This window comes from Typopeltis vanoorti, chromosome 4 (genome assembly GCF_054136105.1).
Source record: "Typopeltis vanoorti isolate ZY-2024b chromosome 4, IOZ_Tvanoo_1.0, whole genome shotgun sequence".
NCBI lineage: Eukaryota > Metazoa > Arthropoda > Arachnida > Uropygi > Thelyphonidae > Typopeltis > Typopeltis vanoorti.
In genome coordinates, this window is record NC_143552.1 from 137,980,737 (window position 1) to 138,003,992 (window position 23,256).

At 36.2% G+C, this 23,256-nt stretch overlaps 1 protein-coding gene across 2 annotated transcripts in view; it reads right to left on the reverse strand.

Moving 5' to 3' along the window:
- LOC150107706 (ubiquitin-like modifier-activating enzyme 6) overlaps positions 1 to 23,256 on the reverse strand; it is a 701,981-nt gene that overhangs the window by 241,727 nt on the left and 436,998 nt on the right. For both annotated transcript variants that reach the window (XM_090391479.1, XM_090391480.1), the window contains exon 21: positions 9,149 to 9,251. In XM_090391479.1, coding sequence (XP_090247605.1) covers positions 9,149 to 9,251 — 103 coding nt within the window. The remainder of the gene's footprint in view (positions 1 to 9,148; positions 9,252 to 23,256) is intronic.

Genomic DNA, 23,256 nt, shown 5'->3' on the forward strand with positions numbered 1-23,256 from the left:
TGTTATCATTATCTATATGGATTACATTATGAAGGAAAGTGGTATTAAACCTGATATCAAAATTGGAGATGTTAATGTCAGCCCTTTGCTATATGCAGACGATGTTATACTTCTGAATAAATCCGCTACAAGTTTGCAAGATTCCCTGACTAAATTGAATAACTGTTGTAATAGATATGGTATGAAGGTCAGCATTAAAAAGACAAAGACAATGAAAATAGGCAGAATCATTGAAAATGTCAACTGTGCTGTGAATGGGGGAACCTGTGAAACAAGTAAAACATTTCAGCTACTTAGGCGGTAAATTAAATATGGAAATAGACAACAGAATCAACAAAGCTGGCATTGTAAAATGAATAAATTCATATGAATAACAAGGAAATTAGTCGGAACACTTAATTCAGCTGTATACAAGACAGTGTTCAAACCAGTTTTAGCTTATGGATCTGAGACCTGGGTCAGAAGTAAAACACTTGACCACAGATATGAGAGTCCTGAGAAAGATTAGAGGCATGAACAGATGGCATCAATGGCAATATCATATTAAAAACAAGGTATTAGGAAAGAACTTGAGAATGTTGGCATCCAGGAATGCGTTAGCAGAGCTAATCTCAGGTGGTATTGTCACTTAAACAGAATGGGCGAGGAAAGATTAGCAAAACAAGTGTTCTCTGCCAGGTTGGCAGGAAAACGACCCAGAGGAAGATCAAGATATAGGTGGATTGATATGGTACAATGTGCCTTAGACGACAGAAATATAAGATCTGATAATGATAATATTCCTGAGTCTTGGCAAGGAATAGACTCATTTGGAGGAAAATTTGAGATAGGAAGTTAGTAATGATGTAAATTTTTCATGTAGTAATATCATATCCTGTACACCCCTTGATTGTACATGACAAGAATTCGATGATGATGATGATGATGGTGACAAATAGAAAGTATAAATTTGTTTACATATAAACAATGTGGATGTTTCATTTGGGGCTTAGTTTAATTTATATTTCATGTGCTTAAATAGGCACATGAAAATGTGCCTATTTAAGCATGTCTTAATTATCATGCACACAGGTTAATTAAGATACGCTTAAATAGCACAATAAGTCTGCTTACTAAATTTAGTTTAATCCTTTATCCAAGTGTGAGCAAACAAAGTTTGCGCCTGAAAGTATCTTCAGGACTGGGGTTAGGTGGTACAACACCAGGTCACTCCTTGCAAAGGTGGAGCAAGCTACCAACACTCCTATCTCAGTATCTCCCATAATGCAAAACACATCTCCTTGCGGATATGTCTAATGTTTTGCATTAAGGGAAGGGCCACAACCCAGACTAGTTTCGACCTTTATTGAGGTCTCTTCAGTGGGAGTCATTTCCAAGTGGAGATACCAGGCAGAAGCATTAGCAGGTCATCTCTACCTATAGGAGTTGCCAGATGGTGTGCCACCCTTTTTTTTTAATAAATTAAACTAAATTTATTATACTCTAACCAAGTGAAAAATAAACTTTCAACATCTTTCTCTAAATCCAGAGTAATTTTATTAAAAAAAGGGTGGCACACCATTTGGCAACTCCTATAGGTAGAGATGACCTGCTAATGCTTCTGCCTGTTATCTCCGCTTGGGCCTGGCTCTCACTGAAGAGACCTCAATGAAGGTCGAAACTAGTCTGGGTTGTGGCCCTTCCCTTAATGCATAACATTAGACATATCCACAAGGAGATGTGTTTTGCATTATGGGAGATACTGAGATAGGAGTGTTGGTTGCTTGCTCCACCTTTGCAGGGAGTGCCCTGGTGTTGTACTACCTTACCCCAGTCCTGAAGATACTTTCAGGCTCAAACTTTGTTTGTTCACACTTGGATAAAGGATTAAACTAAATTTATTATACTCTAACCAAGTGAAAAATAAACTTTCAAAGTTTGCTTACTGTTGAACTCGAGAATTTCTTGCACACCTTCACTGTTCCTTCATACATTGACACTAACTGGAGCCATATCAGAAATGTATTTAAAAGGTAAAGACTATTAAAAGAAATCGACAGTTGGTTACTGCACTATTCCAAGTTAGTCATGCAGATTAGCAGCACTTCATTTCTCTCAGTGTTTTTTTTTTTTTCAGTTGATCATACAGCAAATTTATACTTTCACATAAAATTTTTTATTATAAATAATTTATTTTTCTTAAAGCATGCCTTTTAAGCAGAGGTTTTGCCATTCTTTGCCTTTGTCTTTTAAGCTAATTTCTAGCATCTTATATAATAACTTCTCTCATCCTCCTTTTCTCCCCCCCCCCAACACTTTTGCATCTACACAGTCATTTACTAGTGTTGTGCTGTTCCTGTGACTTTGAAAAACCAACAACAGATTGAGAAACCCCCACACATATTGGGACAACTCCAAATTCCCATTATAATTCCATGTTAGTACACAATGTAGTGTTCAAGATACAACTGATGTTGTATCTTGAACACTACAATTATCCTGATGTTGTACTTAGGAATATCAGGATAATTCCCAGAAAATAGAGGTTAATTAAATTTGAAGTTTAGATTCAAAACTTCAACTGAAAAAAAAAAAAAAAAAATTATATCTTAATATAAGCCTCTATTTTTTATGCTGTAATATAACCATTAAATTATACTTCTGTAAGAATTCATGAAATGAATTACTCATCAGAATATTAAGCATGAATTGTTAGAAAAACATTACCAAAATGTAAAAGACAGTGAAGTAAGATCTTTCTTTCAGAAAATAAACCAGAACTGTGTTTATTAGATGCTTCAAACTTCACCAGGTTATCTGCACCTCACTTGAAAATGATGAGAAGATCAGTATTTAAGACACTGCTTATAGATCTCGAATTGTTTGATTACTACAAGGTTTTTGAAATAAAGAAGAGAAATGGAGAGTGCTATGATCAGCAAACCTAGGGAAAGAATTTGAAAGGAAAGAGAGAGAAAATGTCATTGATATACAAGAAGATAGGTGCTCCAGTGCTGTCTGTGCTAGGACATAGATTCCTGGAGTCTTGATGGAAAAGTCTGATGGGTGATGAGAGGAAGCTAGTCATACAATTTGGATTGTTTGGGGTGGTGACAAAGAACTCTTTCAACATTCAGGTACAGACGAGAGCAATTAGGTTCATTAATAACCTATTTCTCAAGGATTCACTCCATTCTTTTCAACACAGATGTTCAGTTTTTGCTAACTACTTTTTTTTTTTTTTTTCAGATAGTTTCTATGGGCACTGTTCATGAGCATTGTAAATGGTAATTCCCCACTTTCTATTAATCTAAAATAAAAAAAGCGCAGCAGATGGTGCCTACCTTCTTTAAAATCACCATATATGCCATCATATAAGATAATATCTGAAGTTTAAAAAAAAAAAAAAAGTGAAATCAGGGGTAATTTTATACTCTGGGTATAAACTGTGATTGATTTTTTTGAATTTAGTAATGGAAAATATCAAGGTATTAGCATATCAATGTTTTGTAGATACATATTTGTATTTGATATTTGTTAATACATTTATCAAATACAAAAATATAAATATTTGTATTTCATAAGTGTATTCTATAGGGAAAGCATGCAGTTTATTTAAATCCTAATGAAACCTTACTGGAGTGATCATATGAATTAGAATGTACAAAACCAAAGACTGGGATAAATGCAGCAAACATTTCACAGATCATCACGTATGAGAAGATTGTTCATAAATCACAACAAAGGAAATACTGAAGTGACTGCTATGCCTACATTATATTCAGATAAAAGTAGTGTGTAAGAAGCTGTCAATTGGTGTGAAAAAATTTATAAATAAATTTATTATAAATATAAGATGACTATAAAATTTATAGTCATCTTATACACCCAATCATCTTGTACACCAGCATATATGATAACTCACAAATTTACTAAATACATTTTTCTTTTTCTTCATTTGTTTTCCTCTACTGCTGATCTTGGAAACAATGTTCATTCTTGATTATTTCTTGAAGGTACAATCTGTAGATCATCAAATACAACATTAACTATGTTTTTTTTTTGCTTTCTGCTCAAATTTCTGTTCATCCATGGTATGAACAGAAGTTGGTGTAATATGAGTTCAAGAGCATTTTATGTATGATATTCTTCTTCTTCTACATGTTATTCCCGCTTTCCATGCAGGGTCTGCGTGTTACTTTAGATGCGACTTCTTGTTAGTACTACTCCCAACCGACCCGTCGCCTGGTCTGCCGCTGGGGGGGGGGGACATATTTTGGACTGTAGAGGTGTATGTTCACGGGCCGGTTTGCCTGTTTGCGGGATGAAAAACGCCAGATAAACGGGCGGAAAAAACCTACTGACCGCGCCCAAGACCGGCTAACTTGGCTATGCCTGAGGAAGATCCTCAAATTCCTCACGTCTACAACGGGAATCGAACCTGGGACACTCCTTCTCCAAGCATATGGTTGCGAAGCCAAAGCCACTAGGCTAACCACGCGGTCATGTATGATATTATCAAATATAATAATAAACACAAGCAAGCACAGCAGAAACAAACCATTTAATGGTACTTAAAAATCAAAAACCATGATTTCAGGCTGAATCATGCAGTATTTCATTTAGTACAACCATTACAGCAAACAAATTGCTGGCCTGATTGGTCAAGTGGTTAGCACATCTGCTCTCCAACCAAAAAGCTGCAGGTTCGAACCTTGCCTTGGGCATGGATGTTTGTGATTGAGGTGGTTGGCGGTAGATGATGTTGGTGTGGATGATGAAGATAGTTGCGGTTGGTGGAATGGTGAGTTGTAGAGTAGGTGCCCTCCCTCGATGAGTCTTTGGACTCCCTGGAGGTGTTACATAATAATAATAATAATTCAAAGAGTACAGCACATTAGAGAAAAGGGGAAAAACACAAAAGTAACAGTTCAGGAGACTTGATGGAAAGATTAACAGAATTTAAAAAAATAAGAAAATAATAATAATTACATTTGCTTAAGATAAGAATATTCCATTATTCTGGTATGGATAAGTAGCGTTTCTGAATTTAAATTAGGATGATGTAACAAGGTTTCAGTGTTCTCCATGAAAGACCATACTTGCTCTGAGTGGTTTTTACAGATTATTATTACCCAAGACCCAATGGAGTCAAAGACTCATCTGGGAGGGGGGGTCCTTTTATCATACACACAGCTATCATACCGTACTTTAAACACACTCAAATTCTCTGCAGACACCACACTCTCAGGCAAAGCATTTCATTATTCACAACTCTGCATGAAAAAAACCTGCTTCTCACACCCTCTTTATACAGTTTCCAGGGATGACCTCTGGTTCTCCCCTGATTTCTAACTGTTTTCTGTAGAACCTTTCCAACATTGATCCCATAACAATTCCTTACTAACTTGTAGGTCTCTATCATATCTTCCATCTATCCACTTGACTCTGTAAATTGCATCAGCTCAATCTTCATCTGACCTCTGGAATGTTGAATTTTTGATTCAACATTCCAGAGGTCAGAAACTACCTTAGTCAGTCGCCTCTGGACCCTTTCCAACATCTCTTTGTCCTTCTGAAAAACCAGTGATCAAATCTGGGCACAATAATCCATCTGTGGCCTAATCAAAGCCTTATACAATGGAACAAGAATCTCCCTACTTCTACAAGTCAGTGTACTTCGCATCATTCCCAGAAGCCTTTGTGTTGTCTTCACAATTTTGGCAATGTCTCACCAGATCCTTATTCAGATCCATATTTCAGATCCTTATCCACTAGCACCCCCAGATCTCTTATTTCCTCCACCTCCGACAATATATCCTCACCAAGCATAAATTCTGCATCCCATCTTTGTTTCCCAAATTTTAAAACCTTACATTTTGCAAATTGAACTCCCATTACCATGCCCAATCACTCAATTTATTCAGGTCTTCTCGTAAGGCCACAACATCTTTTCTACTCTTCATGGTTCGTCACAACTTTGCATCATCTGCAAACAATTGAATATCTCCATCCAAATCTTCACCAATTTCATTAATATACAAGTTAAACAGTAATGGCCCTAAAACAGACCCCCGAGGCACACCACTAGTGACTTTCCTTTTCCTGGATATCGCTCACCCATACACAATTTATTGATATCTATCAGTAGCCAGTCTCCAATTCAATGCACTAATCTAATATCCAACACCATCTGCTCTAGTTTGACTATCAACTTATCATGAGGTAATCTATCAAAAGCCTTTGTGAAATCTAAGTATATTATGATATATCCTTCTCCTATTGAAGGAAGCAGTCACCTTATTGTAGTAAGTAGATCACTAAAAAATGACCTCCCTTTAGCAAATCCATGATGTCCCAAAGATAATACCATTGTTGTCAACCCAATTCTGGATCCTAGTTCTCACAAGCTTCTCCGACAACTTAACCACAACACCTGACACACAGATAGGCCTATAGTTTGATGCTTGAGTTCTATCACCTCCTTTATGAAGTGGCACAAATCTTGTCCCCCCCCACCCCTCCTCTCCACAGGAACTTGACCCAGTGCAAGACTCATATTAAAAAAAATATGTCAAGGCAAGCATCAACTCCCTGGCATATTCCTTCAGAATATGCGGTGATATATTATCAAGTCCCACAGCCTTATTAACATCTGGTTTGCTCAACTCCCCCCATACACCTCTTGCTCACTTATAGTCAATCTCTCCTACCCATTCAACTGCTCTCAATCTCTCCATGAAGTCACATTCACAAGACTGAAAGACCTGTATGAACTGCTCATTAAGTATCTTCACCATTCTGCAACAGCTGTCTTTATACCATTTTCTCCAATTAATGTCATCCTTCCATAATCATTCTTTCTTTCTTTTACTGGCTACATATCAAAATAACTCCATAGGATTCTTTTTGGCTTCATTAGCTAACTGCTGTTCATATCTCACTTTTGCTACCCTTACCAACCAAGTCACCTGTCTTGCCTGGTCTTTGTAATCCTCATGGAATTGGTTATTTCCACTTCTCTTATGCTGCTTCCATAATGCCCTTTTTCTCTGTATTGCATGCTTAATCTCTTTATTCATCCATTTCACACCTACCTTATTTAACCTTCTCACTCTTGGAATAAATTTAGACATTGCTAAATCCCCAAGCTATTGTACATTGATCTCTTTTCCATGCTACATCTGCAAGCTGTCTATTGAGTTCTTCATAACCCCTCCACCCCCGCCTTGTAATTCCACATATACCCTTTTCTCACAGAGGTCCTCACACTGTTGGCAACCACGCAGATAATCACTTCATTGTCACTCTCACACTTATTTCCAAAATAAGTATGTTGCTTTTTAACAGCATTCTGATCCTAGTTGATGATCTCATCTAGTAAAAAGAAATCTTAATCTAATTTTCAATAGGATTATGACTTAATAACTTTGTAGGCAGTCCAATATAAAGAAGAGCAAATTGCTCTTTGTCGGATAGGACTACTTCTTCTAACTGCTCTTCTCATCCATAGAAAAAAGAGTGATTTTCTAATTATGATCTGCTCTGTCCATAACTACCACAGCCTACCCTTTTCCAGTTATTGAGACATTTTTGCACATGTTATGCTTAAATAACTGAAGAGAAGAATAAAGTTTGATTGTAGAAAGATAAAAAATTTGTTATCAGAATTCATCTTTTATTGTTTCCCTATTTCTCATCATCATCATCATCAAATTCCTGCTATGTACCCTCAAGGGGTGTACAGGATATGATAGTACTACATGAAAAAATTACGTCATTACTAACTTCCTATCTACAATTTTCCTCAAATTAGTCTGTTACTTGTCAAGACTCCAACATTATCAGATCTTATATTTCTATCGTCTAAGGCACTTTGTACCATATCAATCCACCTATATCTTGTTCTTCCTCTGGGTCGTTTTCCTGCCAACCTGGCAGAGAACACTTGTTTTGCTAATCTTTCCTCTCAAATTCTATTTAAGTGACCATACCACCTGAGATTAGCTCTGCTAATGCATTCCTGGATGCTGACAATGTCAAGTTCTTTCCTAATATCCTCATTTTTAATATGATATTGCCATTGATGCCATCTGTTCATGCCTCTAAACTTTCTCAGGACTCTCATATCTGTGATCTCTAGTCTTTGGTCAAGTGTTTTACTTCTGACCCAGCTCTCAGATCCATAAGTTAAAACTGGTTTGAACACTGTCTTGTATACAGCTAATTTAGTGTTCCGACTAATTTCTCTCTTATTCCATATGAATTTATTCAATTGACTTCCCACCATACCAGCTATGCTGATTCTGTTGTCTATTTCTATATTTAATTTACCATCTTCAGTAAAAATCGTGCCTAAGTAGCTGAAATGTTTTACTCGTTCCACAGGTTCTCCATTCACAACACAGTTGACATTTTCAATGATTCTGCCTATTTTCACTGTCTTTGTCTTTTTATTGCTGACCTTCATACCATATCTATTACAACAGCTATTCAATTTAGTCAGAGAATCTTGCAGACTTGTAGCGGATTTATTTAGAAGCATAACATCATCCGCATAAAGCAAAGAGCTGACATTAACATATCCAATTTTGATATCAGGTTTAATACCACTTGCCTTCATAATGTGATCCATATAAATAATGAATAACAGAAGTGATAATGGGCATCCTTGTCTCACACCAGATTTAACATTAAACCATCTTCCTGTACTTCCTTCAGGAAGTACAGGGAGATGGTTTAATGTTAAATTTCTCTATTCCTCCCTATTTCTCTATTCTGATAATTTTTTTTTTCTATATTGCACACTTTCCCAGTTCTTAATATTCATATCATTTCCACCAAAATTTCATACTGTTTCATACATATCTGATGCTAAATCCCAACATTTTTTTAAAAAATATTTCAGTGAATGATTTTTTGCAATTTATTTTTATAAAATGCAAACACTGATTAAGATTGATACCAACCAAAATATTTATAATGACCAACCCCAATTTTCAAATGTTGCTGAATATACTTAATATTCTTCATAAGTCTTTAAATCCCAAGTTTACAATTATACATGAAACAAAAACAGCCACATTGACCAACAAAAATTGCTATATGCATGTCTAACATAAAATTAGTTTATATGAGAATTTTAATTATAGAAAAAAATTTTCCATACCTATCCATATATCTTCTGGTTTCAATATTATCAAGGGCATTTATTACCACATCCAATTTTGCATAAAAATGATCATTATAAATTGGTTCAGATGCAACAGACACTGAAAAATTAATTTTACATTTATTTATAAAACAGGTAACTGAAACACAAAATATATGTACGAGGGTGGTCTGAAAAGTTCTTGGCATAACAATGAAAAAACGAATTTATAATTTCAAAATTATTTATATTTTTCAACGTAATCTCCCTTAAGACTAATACATTTAATCGAGAAATGTTCCAGTGTCATTATCTTGTCCCTATAGTGGTTCTCAGGAAGATCTGCAAAATACTCTCTGCAGATGCAATCGTCTCTTGAGTCGAAGAAAAACATTGACCAGCGAGGAAGAGCTTTAGGTTTGGGAAGACAAAGAAGTCAGAGGGAGCCAAATCCGGGGAATAGGTTGGATGTTCCAACAATTCATAGTGCAGATCCCTTAATTTTCCCATTGCCAAAACACCTTTGTGGGTAGGTGCAATGAAAGATGAAAGATGATTTTTTTCTTCTGCAAACAGGGTCTTTTCTCATGAATTTTTTCATCTAATCTGGTTAAAAGATCAGAATAATATCATTCCCCGGTTATTGTTTTATCCTTTTCAAGATAATTAATAAACAATATGCCTTGAACATCCCAAAACACTGATGCCATGACCTTTCCTGTTGGTGGAACCGACTTTTCTTCTTCTTTGTCGCTGAACAACCGGCTTCTGCTGTTTTGACTGCTGTTTGGATTCTGGTGTGTAATGGTGAATCCAAGTCTCATCCACAGTAATAAAGCAATGCACAAAATCAGTTTTATTCTTGGTAAAATGCTCCAAGCACTGTTCAGAGATTTTCATGTGAGTGTGATTTTGATCTGCTGTGAGCAAGCACGGCACCCATTTTGCGCAAAGCTTTTTCATTTGCAATTTTTCGTGCAAAATATATCCTACACATTCCTTTGAAATGCCCATAGTCTCAGCAATTTCACACACTTTGACTTACCGGTCATCCGATATCATATTGTGCACTATCAATGATTTCTGGTGTTGTTATACTTTTTTGGACATCCTTCTTGTGGATCATCTTCAAGGCTAGTACAGCCACATTTAAACTCAGCAGCCCATTTTTTTAATTGTCGAAATCGAAGGAGAAGAGTGCTCATAAACTTTTATGAACTTCGAATGATTTCTTTTGGCATTAAACCCTGTTTTACAAAGAATTTTATACCCGCATGATACTCAATTTTATTCATTTCAAGGAATACAGACAACACTTTTGCTTCAGACAGCTGTATAAAACAAACTACTTAATAGAGTGACTTACAATTTCAAATGGATGCTTATGACAGATGTACCAACTTAGAAAAAAAAAATCTTGCCAATAGTGTTGGCATCTATGGTCGAGGCCAACAACTTTTCAGACCACCCTCGTAATTATTCACAACCACCTCTACTTCTCAAGATTGATTCTCACTTATTAAGTGTTCTCTTCCCAAAATATCTGAGAAGAGTTATTAAAAATGTACTATATACTTGCTAACTTATCTGCAAATAATACATGCAATATTCGGTGTTATACTCAAAATCCTTCTGGCATAAAACAAAGGATTTCATTCTGTTAAATTAAAGAATGAATTAATTACTTGGTGTGATTTGATAAAAAAAAAACCTTAATTTGCTTTGTCAATTAGTGAATTTTGCTTACTGGATTTAAGTTCTTATGTGCATTATCTTTAGATGAGTATATCTTAATATAAAAAGTAAAATTTAGCAATCAAAAAATAAAGAAATGAGGAGAGGTGACATGATTGAGACATATAAGTTCGTGAGATGGGACCTATCAGATGGATACAGGTAATGGGTGATAGGAGAACGAGAGGTCATCCCTGGAAACTGTAAAAAGGTCACTTTTTTTTTTTTTTACAGTTTCCAGGGAAGTGATGAAGATATTCTTTACATGGTTCTAAAATCTATAAAAAAAAAACAAAAACTGCATTTTCAATGGAAAACGTTCAATGCATACAAGGAAAACAGCAGTCGAGGCTTCTTTGTGCAAGAGTTTAGCACGAGAGATTTTATACAATGTAGTCTATGTCTATGTATTCATTGCCAAGAGTGAATTGATTATAGTATGAAAGTGAGAGTGGAGAGAGAGAGAGAAATGTTTCATGTGTAAGTGCAAGAAATGCAAGTTGTATGGAAAGCAAGAAAATGAAGTGGCTAATATTAATGATGTCAGGAAAGATGGAGAAAGTTTTCTGGAGAATGCAAAATTTGTGAATGATAGGTCACAAAATATGAATGAGAGCATGAAAGAAATGGTGTCCTGAGTGGAGAAACGATTGTTGTGTAGTATAGTGGGCAGGAAACAATGTCAGAAGTGCAGAGGAAGTGGTCAGGGATTGTTTGAGAGAAGTAATATTGGCTGTACGAGGTATGCTGAAAAGTTGGATAATCATCATGAAGGAATTGAGGTAGGACCATTTAACTTACACATTATTCTATATATTCTCCAGAAAGTGTTATACACTTGTTATAATGCAGCTAAATCATTTACAATCCTATGAGAAAAATAGTCTTTCCCTTGTTGCACAAACCTTCTCAGCTGCAGATATAACTTCATCATCTGTGGTAAATTTTGCTCCTTTCAAGTGTTTCTTTAAATTTGGGAATAGGAAATAGTTAGATGGGTCAGGCTGGCAAATAAGGTGGAAAAGGCAGGCATTGAAAAACCAAGTTGAGTACTGTCTGTGTTAGCAGGTGCATTGTCCTGCAAAAGCAACATGCCTCTGCTCAGTTTCCTGTGGCATTTTGCCTTCAGAACCTCCTTCAATTCCTTCAGAGCTGTTGAATAAACTGCTGGAGTAAGAGTTTCGCCTTTTTTGAGGTACTCACTAAGGATTACACCATCCATATCCCAAAAGACAATGGCAAAAACCTTCCCTGCTGACTTTTGGGTTCAGAACTTCTTTGGCCATGGAGAACCTTTGTGTCTCCACTCCACTGGCTGTTGTTTGGTCTCTGAGTCATAGTGATGAAGCCATGTTTCATCAACAGTCACAATACAAGCCAAAATAACTGCACCTGATTTCTCAAAATGACCAAAATTCTTGAGATGACAGCACATGTTGTCTCTTTTGGTTGGCATTCAAACATTTGGGGACCTACTTCACTGAGAGCTATGCATGTCCACATGTTGGTGGATATTGACTCCAACTCATTCCCTGGATATCCCCAGAGTATTTTCAATGTTTTTGGTTGGTATTCATTTATCATCAAGATTCGTGGCATGCACTGCATCAATGTTTTTAGGTGTGATCACTGTGGAAGATCCTCCTGACCTGGGAGCATCTGTTGTCTCAGGATGCTCAATTTAAAACTTAGCCCATCTGGCAACTGTTGGATGTGCTAGGGCAGAGTCCCCTAAAGCATGGTGAATCTTGGTTGCAGACTTTTCTTGCAGCACAAAACTTGATGATGAGCTGCACCTCTGTGTCTTTGAATTTCTTCGAAACCTTTGACATGTCTTATTATATATCCTAAAAGAAAAAGAACAAATTATTACAATTTGATGAAACATGGGAGTAAAAGGGTTTTAAGATGTGTTCTTTCTTGTGCTTATATCAGATGCTTTAATATCATTTTTGTTCTAAGTGTCTGCCAGAACTTTTCAGCCCCCACTCCCTCGTATATCCATATTCAGGAGGATAAACCAAGAAGAGATTAAGTGGATGAGCAGAGATATAAAGCAAGCTGAGGTTAAAAAAAACCTTTTGAGGGAATATAATAAAAAGAGTATAAGTATACTCTTTTTATTGAGCAGTACAAAGTGCAAGCAAAGAGTGTAATTAGCATGGTAAGAAATACTAAATCAGATTACTAGAGAAAATTAGCTAAGTATACTAAAGTAAATCCAAAAGAGCTTATTATGTAGCAAGCAAGAGGAAAAACGACTATGGAAGAATGACTTGAATCAATGCTCATGGTAAGAAGGTGATAGCAGCAAAAGAAATAGTTGAGTTTCTGAGTGATCATTCTGCAAAGACGTATCATCTAGGTGGAGATTTTGCAGTTGCTGATGTGACAGAGACACATATCAAAATTGAAGTAAATGAAAAAGGAGGTGTTCAGCAGAATGAAAAATATGAATGTAAACACAGCAGTGGGACTGGACAGCAAGCCAGCCCATGTATTGCATCAAAATGCAAGAGAATTCACATTGCCTTTGATGAAGTTGTTCGATATAAGTCTCGGCTCTGGCAGGGTTCCAAGGAAGTGGAGAGAAGACAACATAGTTGAATTACATAAAGGTGGCTCCAAGACAGAAGTAGTAAACTATAGACCAAAGCTTTCAACATCTTAAGAGTGGTTTTTAAAGTACTGGAAAAGCTGGTTAAAGGTAAAATCCAATTGGATAAAGGATATTAAATTCTGGATAAATCCAGATTATGCAAAAACTAGGCAACAGTTGATAAAGGTGATGCAGATATCCTGCAGAATGATTTAAATAAATTAGCATTGTGAACAAAGGATAATTATTATCAATTTAATATTCCAAAATGCACTTCTGGTTGAAAAGGCTACACACTGTGCATCACATTGATTGTACTGGATTGCAGAAAATTGATGAGGCTAGGAAGTTGGGGATAATAGTGGGCAGAGAGTTGAATTTCAGAAGCTTATTGCAAAAGTTGGTAAAATAGCTCAGAGTATTACTTGGATGTTAAAAAACATGCTAACAAGTAAAGAAAGGGAAGTAATTATCCCTCTTTATAAGGCTATGATTCAGCCACATGTTGACTATTATGCATGCACAGATTTGGATACTGGGTTTCATGATGATGATCAGGAGGTGGTACAGAGGAATTTTATAAAACTGACGCAAAGGAAATTTTTCAATACAATACATGACAAATAGTCAGAAAACTAGGGATCATCCAGATAAATTGTGTAAGAGTCTAGTTGGTAAGGGTGTGTAGACTAGATTTTTTGCATGGAGAATGGTGAATAAGTGGAATAAATTGCCAGAATCAGTTTTGAGTGCCCTGACAGTGAATGAGTTTAAGGAGGGATATGGTGTGTTTTGTGTGTATAAGAGTTTGGTGGGTCTCCCACAATGAGTCTACAGACTCCGTGGAGATACTCTGTATAATAATAATAATAATTTGAAGATAACATATATATGTTATGGTTAAAGTAATAAATCCGATTAAAGTGAATAATTCCTAGAGGAGTCTGGTAAATGTAATAAAAACATGTTAATAGGTTTTATATATAGGTTTTCATTCTCAATAGAAATTATAACAGCTTAGAAAAAAAAGTAAGGAAAGTACTTCTTTTGCACTTAATGAAATCAGAAATCATCATAAACTAACCTAACCTTTATCGGTTGGAAATCATTATAAACTAACCTAAACTTTATCGGTTGGAAATCATTATAAACTAACCTAAACTTTATCGGTTGGAAATCATTATAAACTAACCTAACCAATAAAGGTTAGGTTAGTTTATAATGATTTCTGATTTCATTGAGTGCAAAATAAGTACTTTCCTCACTTTTTTCATTATAAACTAACCTAACCAATAAAAGTTAGGTTAGTTTATAATGATTTCTGATTTCATTGAGTGCAAAAGAAGTACATTCCTTACTTTTTTCATTATAAACTAACCTAACCTAAGCTGTTATAATTTCTATTGAGAATTTATTTATTCTTATGGCATGAAACTGGTAAGTGAAAAATACAATCACAATTTCCAGAAACAAATGATGAAAATCTTAACATATAAAAGTTCATTACATAAAAGGTACAACCTGCTTACTAAGTCTTTCTTTTTTAAAAAAAAAAAATATATAAAGCATATAAAGCAAAAGTAACTTGTCATAATTAAGCCAGGGACAATTATCGTCCTGCTGCACCAAGTATGACAAGACTGCATGTTCTCACAACACTTCACAACATAAAAGTGGCTGTATCCGAGGTTTAAGTAGAGAGCAGTTGTGTCTTGTGTGAGAAAACTTGATCCATTAGAGGAGGCCCATTTCACACTGTGTAATCATCTTCAAACATGAGGAGTTCTGCTGATACTATGACGAGGACTATGAGAGTGACTACTAGAATAAAATCTTCGTGGTGAGACGGGACCGTGATCTTCTGTTTCCTCCATAACCACCGCCACCACCACCACCATACCAACGACAGGTCAAGGTCCAGGCTGGAAAGCCAATTCAAGGCCTCATCCGTCACCTTGTGGATGTCATGTAGGCCACCACCACCGTGAAATTGGTGCCTTGGGCAGTATGAGTATACAATATGAGTAATCGTTTGAGCCACAGGAGAACAATCACAATAAGGGTGATCTGACAGCCCCCATTTATGTAGAAGATAGCCACATCTTCCCTGACTAGTTCTGATCCTGTTTATGGGTGACCAAATCTTCCTAGGAAGACCAAAACCAGGCTGCGGAGCAAAGGGATCTTCTACCAGGAAGCCGTTTGTTGGGAGATTGTTGGACCAGTATTCTCTCCATATGTCAGATATTGATGGCAGTGCAGCTGAAGAGAGTTCATCCATGGACCAGAGAGGTTTTCTAGATTTTAGGCAAAGACTAGTTGGATTTATGAGAGTCTGGTGTAGGGGTAGGAGTGGGTTGCCCATTGCTTTATTAAATTCCTTAATCAAGGCTTATCTTCTCCGTATGTGTATTGGAGCAATGTTAGATAGAACAGGCAGCCAGGAGAGAGGGGTGCTTCTCACTGTCTCACTAATTGTGTGCATGGTAGAGTTCAGCTGGGTGTCGATAATGTTAGTGTGCGTACTTCTTTCCCAGACAGGGGCACAATATTCTGCTGCAGAGAATGCGAGGGCTAGTGCAGACGACCTTAGGACTTCTGCACCACAACCCCAGGTTGTTCCAGCAAGCCTTTAAATTATGTTATTTCTGGTTTTAATTTTATTGGAGAGGTTGATGAAGTGCCTTTTATAGGTTAGGCTTCTGTCCAGGCTGCAAAACACTCCAAGGTATTTTGGATGCGGCTCGTCCAAAATACCTTGGAGTGTTTTGGACGAGGTCAAGTACCACTTGCTTGAAGTACTCTTCCAGAGTGTTCAGGTCTGTATTCAAGGTTGATTCTAAGTTGGTAAAGGAGGTGGATTGATGTAAGATCGCTAGGTCGTCGGCATACATAAACTTGCTTGATCTGGTATGAGGTAGATCATACACATAGATGTTAAAAAAAAGTATAGGGGATAACACAGAGCCCTGAGGAAGACCGTTGTGAAGGAATCTGGGCCTGCTCTTTTTTCTGCCAATATGGACCTGGATCTTTCTGTTGGAGAGAATAGATTCAAAAAGTTGTAGAGTTTTTTTACATTTTATAATATTTCCTAGTTTTAGGAAGAGGGCCCCTGATCCAGGCAGTGTCGTAAGCAGATGTTAGGTCAATGAAAGTGGCTCCCAATTTAAGTTTCTTCTGGAAGCCTGCTTCAATTTGAGTTGTCAGGTGCCAGGACCTGGTCACAGCAACTTCTTCCTGGCCTGAAGCCAGCTTGTTCAGTCGGGAGTGCGTCTTCAATGAGTGGTGAAATTCTTTTAAGAAGAATTCTTTCAACAAGCTTAAAGGTGGTGCAAAGCAAAGAGATAGGTCGTAGGTTTTTTCACTTCATTTGTATCTTTCCCTGGTTTGGGATGTCAATTATTTTGGCTTCCCGCCACAGTTTTGGTAATTTACCAGTCATGATGATTTCTGAGAAAAGGGCAGCCAGCCATGTTTGGCCATGTTGACCAAGATGTTTTAGGAACTCAGGGAGTATACATTCCACTCCTGCAGCTTTGCCATTCTTGGTAAGGTTTAAGGCTATTTGTACCGCTTCCCGAGATATTAGGTATATGAGTGCAGGAAGCTCGGGTTCCGTCTTCAGGTTTTGAAGACTATATATAGGTTTTATTGAGAATGAAAACCTATATATAAAACCTATAAACATGTTTTTATTACTCTAGGAATTATTCACTTTAACCGGTTAAAGTGATTAATTCTTGTAAATTATTCACTTTAACTGGTAATTATTAATAATGACCGGATTCATTACTTTAACTGTAACATATATACGAGGGTGGTCTGAAATGTTCTCAGCCTTGACCATAGATGGCAACACTATCAGCAAGATTTTTTTTTCTAAGTTGGTACATCTGTCATAAGCATCCACGTGAAATTGCAAGTCATTCTATCAAGTAGTTTGTTTCATATAGCTGTCTGAAGCAAAAGTGTTGTCTGCATTCCTTGAAATGGATAAAATTGAGTATCGTGGTGTTATAAAATTCTTTTTAAAAGAAGATTTAACGCCAAAAGAAATTCATTCGAAGTTCATAAAAGTTTATGTGACGATAACATATATATACGTGGGTGGTTTGAAATGGTCTCAGCCTCGACCATAGATGGCAACATTATCAGCAAGATTTTTTTTTCTAAGTTGGTATATCTGTCATAAGCATCCATGTGAAATGGATGCTTATGACAAATGTACTTTTCTCCTTCATTTTTGACAGTTAAGAAATGGGCTGATGAGTTTAAAAGTGCCCGTACTAGCATCAATCCAAACATCAATCAAAACAGTGAACAGAAGCCAGTAGACAGCAGGAAAGGTCATGGCATCAGTGGTTTGGGATGCTAAAGGCATTTTTGTTTATAACCGGAGAATATTATTCCAATCTTTTAACCAGACTAAACGAAATAATTCATGAGAAAAGACCCAATTTGCAGAAGAAAAAAAAAAATCATCTTTCATCAGGAAAGATGATTTTTTGCACCTGCATGCAAATGATGTACGTAAAGGACATCCAAAAAGCGTAACAACACCAGAAATCATTGATCAAGTGCACGATATGATATTGGATGACTGGCGAGTCAAAGTACATGAAATTGCTGACACTAAGCATTTCAAAAGAATGTGTAGGATATATTTTGCATGAAGAATTACAAATGAAAAAGCTTTGCACAAGATGGGTGTCATGCTTGATCACAGCAGATCAAAACGCACTCGCAGAAAATCTCTGAATAGTGCTCAGAGAGTTTTAACAAGAATAAAACTGATTTTGTGTGTCGATTTATTACTGTGGATGAGACTAGGATTCACCATTACACACCAGAATCCAAACATCAATCAAAACAGTGAACAGAAGCCAGTTGTTCAGCGCCAAAGAAGACAGCAGGAAAGGTCATGGCATCAGTGTTTTGGGATGCTAAAGGCATTTTTGTTTATAACCGGGGAATATTATTCCAATCTTTTAACCAGACTAAACGAAAAAATTCATGAGAAAAGACCCAATTTGCAGAAGAAAAAAAAATCATCTTTCATCAGGAAAAATGATTTTTTGTACCTGCTCACAAAGGTGTTTTGGCAATGGGAAAATTAAGGGATCTGCACTATGAATTGTTGGAACATCTGCCCTATTCCCCAGATTTGGCTCCCTCTGACTTCTATCTCTTCCCCAAATGAAAACTCTTCTGCGCTGGTCAGTGTTTTTCTTCGAATCATGAGGTGATTGCAACTGTAGAGGGGTATTTTGCAGATCTTACTGAGAACCACTACAAGGATGGGATAATGGCGCTGGACAATAGCTGGTATAAATGTATTAGTCTTAAGGGAGATTATGTTGAAAAATAGAAATAATTTTAAAATTAAAATTCGTTTTTTCATTGTTAGCCCGAGAACTCTTCAGACCACCCTTATATATATATATATATATATATATATATATATTATTATTAAGTGACACCTCCATGGAGTCCAAAGACTCACCGAGGGAGAGTGTACCAACAGCATTGAACAAAAAACCCCTTCTAAGTACTAACCGTGCTCAAACTTGCTTAACTTTTTGTGAGATTAGTAGCTCTACCAATTGACCAACCTTTGCTGGCAATATATATATATATATATATATATATATATATATATATATATATATACGGTAAAAGATAATAAAATAAGTAAAGCTTGTAGAGTGCATAGCTAATTAAATATATTCATATGACAGAGAGAGAGATTAGTGGCATATAAGACAGTGTTCAAACCAATTTTCACTTATGGATCTAAAAGCTGGGTTAGAAAATAGTTACAGTAAACTTTCACTGTACATTTGTAAAGACTACAGAAAGCATTAGTTTGTACAGTTTAGGATTTTTCAGTATTATAATGGTGTTTGCTATAATTGAATCCCACAGATGTGATGCTTCTGAGGAAAACTAAGGATTAATATCAGATGGTATTAATACAATACATGAATCACATTAAAAATGAAGATTTAAGAAAGGAATCTGAAATCATTAATATTCAGAGAAGAGATAAACTAAGGAGATGGTACTGTTGTGTAAACAGAATAGGAAAGAAAAAATCCAGCAAAACAGATGTTTCAGGCCAGGATGGCAAAAAGATTCAAAGGAAGTTGTAGGAAATTAGAAGTGTATTAGAAGATTGAAATATAACAAGTAATAATGTAAAGTTAATTATGTACACTAGTGTCCAAAAGCTAAGGACAAACATTTTTATCTGTATATGAAAAAATTTTCATGACCACAGCTAAATGTTGACATAAATTTATTGCCAGCACACTAATAATAAATTATATCACCCAAAAAATGTGTTCTAAATTTCATACAAGTCAAATTGCAACATGTTTTTGAGAAAAGTTACAAATTTCCTAAGAACAAGTTAAGGAATTAATGTGCAGTGCTTACAGAAAACTGTGAGAAACATTTCAGTATGGAATATGCCTATCCCAAACTGTGATGCAGCTCTCAAACGTCATACCATGCTTAGCACCAAGTGATTCAGGAGTTCTTGAGGCAAATTGACTCACTCCTCCTTCAGAGCAAAAGATAAGGTCATGTTTGTTTTCTGGAGGAGAATTTCGAGCTGCAATGCATCTCTGTATTGTGTCCTAAATGTGTTCTATGAGAATGAGATCTGGGGAGAGTGCTGGGCACTCGATTCGATTAATATCCTTGGTCTCCAGAAGTATCCCCAATGCTCGTGTATGATGTGGTGTGACATTGTCATCCATAAAAACGAATTCTTAGCCAGCACCGTGGAACAATAGAACATGATGTTGAAGAACTTTGTTGCAATATTGTTCACCAGTCATAGTCCCCTTTTTCAAGCACTTGTAGCTTGGTGCATCCATTAAACATAATGCTTCCCCACAACATGACTCCAGCACCACTGTATCTATCCCTTTCAAGAATATTCTTGTGATGGTAAGCAGAACCACTTTTACGCTAAACCAAGTGTAGTCTAGAATTGAAGGAAAGACTAAAGCACTCACATCTGTAAGGAGTACATTAGCCCACTGATGTCTTGTCCAATTTTTACGGATGCAGTGGTGTTGTAGCCACAAAAATTGGACAAAAATTGTATTCACAACACAACATTGCTAAAGGAATACAACTAAAGGCCTTCAGGCATATAGGCCTAATTGTTATAAGCATATAGGCCTTACAAGCATATAGTTGTTACAGACATCTTGCCACAGTTTGTTGGGATATCTGCATATCTCTATGCTTCAATAGAGTCGACTTGAAAGCTAAACTGCGGTGGTGTGTTGATTACATTTTGCTGTTATAACCAAAAATTTGTTTGTACTCCAGGGTGGTGCAAGGGTGACCTCTTAGCAAATGTCTGGAACACAATCCATTGGCTGAAAGCTGCCCAGAGCCTGAATACAACACTATGTGAGATTCCAAACTCTCTGGAAATATCAGTAATTCTGCAGCCTTCTTCAAGGGTTCCAATAATTCTTCCCTGTGTGAAATCATTACAAGACATTCAAGTTTCAAACTTTATTCCTTCATGAAAAGAGCTTCCCTTCAAACACAATTTGCTTTGCGCAGCCTTTTGCCATTTATTCTGTTTAGTGCTACCACGTGATCCCTTTGCACATGATTTGAAACTTTGAATGTGTACCTGCTACTTGAAATCATGAGTTATATAAATTACCACAAGCAGATTCGTCTGAATTTCCAATTGTAATCTTCAGAAATTAGGTTTTGCCACCAGTATAGTACTATTATATAATGTTATCTGCATTTGAGGAAACATATCATGAAACAATGATGCATCTTTTGTGTTAAGATATAACATACTTTTAGTATGTTATATCTTAATCTTAATACTAGAACATAAATTTTTCTACTGTATATGGCTCAACAATTCCTATTTTTAATACTAAGTGTATTTTATATTTTTTTGTTCATGCTCATTTTGATTTTTATCTTGATGCCAAAATGCTTTATGCTTTCATCAATCCACACAATATAGACAAAGCAATCCAAGAGCATGCACAACCAACAAATTTAATATGCCGATATCTCATTTAATTTTTGTTACAAATGTCTCAGTTTTAGCTTAGTGACCTTCATTATAATTTAAAAGCTCTGGTCATCTTTATGACCTGTGAGTGACACTCCTCCCAAACTACTTAACTGTTGGAAGCAGTCCTTCTTGCTTCCAACAATCTTTGATGGATTGTCATGTCAGAATCATTAAATCCCACTAGCTGCAAGTCTCAGTTTAGGTCTACAGCAGACAATCTTAGATTCATTTTGCTTTCCCTAACTAGTAAATGATTTTAAGTGTAGTTATCCTTTTTTCATCTAGATTTTTCTTTTTTGTCAGGAGAAAAGGTACCAGCCTCCCTAAACCTCTTGAGTACCCAAACCAACATCACACTCATTGGCAGTTTGTCTTTGAGTCATGGATGTGTGCTGAGAAAGAGTACATATTTTTGAATGCTTTCTTAGAGATGTATCCATTTTATAGCTGCACACAAAATGAATGCCAACTTGTTTACACTATTAAAAACACACAACACTATTAATAAACATCGTCAAAATATATAGCACTCAACCAAAATAACGAACTACAACCAAAACTGAAAATAGTAAACCGAAATCAAAACCAAAATTAATGTGAACTGAAACAAAAACCAAACCAAAACCAAAAAGTTGGCAAAATTCAGCTTGTTTTGGATTAATTTGTTCATAGGGTATGTCATCCTGAGAAATTGTGTAGTTTGATAATTTATTGAGACAATTCTAGAACTAAAACAAAATGAAAATATAACAAGAATCTGTTTTGTTTCTTTGGGACAGCCAGTAACCTCTACCACATGGAATGTCAGGAAAATTATGTAATCTTGCTTCAAAAATTTAGTGTCGATGATATTTACAATGCTGATGAAATTGGGCTATTTTATCATTCCACACTTTGATCCAAACAGTATAACATGTTAAAAGCATGCTACACTGTTTTGTTCAAAAAAGCAATAGATCATGTAATAGTGTTAAACTGTTCAAATATATCAGGAACTGGTAGGAAAGGACCAAGACTCAGTGCTTTAAAGGAATTAGAATGAAGAATTTACCACTTCAGTACCATGCCAATAAAAATTCTTGGATGACATATGATTCTTCAAGAATTGGCTTTATGAGTTGGTACATAAAATTAGGGATGGAAAAATGTTGGAAGTTTATTTTTCACTTGGTTAGACTATAATAAATTTAGTTTAATCCTTTATCCAAGTGTAAGCAAAAGTTTGCACATGAAATTATCTTCAGGACTGAGGTAAGGTAATACAATACCAGGCAACTCTGAGCAAAGGTGGACCAAGCTCTCAACACTCCTTGTCTCAGTATATGTACTTTGCATTATCCATAATGCAAAGCACATCTCCTTGCAGACATGTATACTGCTATGCATTAAGGGAAGGGCCACTACCCAGACCGGTTTCAACCTTTATTGAGGTCTCGTCAGTGGGAGGCAGACCCAGAGACGAGACCTCAATAAAGGTTGCAACCGGTCTGGGTAGCGGCCTTTCCCTTAATGCACAGCAGTATACATGTCTGCAAGGAGATGTGCTTTGCATTATGGGAGATACTGAGACAAGGAGTGATGAGAGCTTGGTCCACCTTTGCTCTGAGTTGCCTGGTGTTGCACTACCTTACCTCAGTCCTGAAGATATTTTCAGGCGCAAACTTTGTTTGCTTACACTTGGATAAAGGATTAAACTAAATTTATTATAGGGATGGAAAA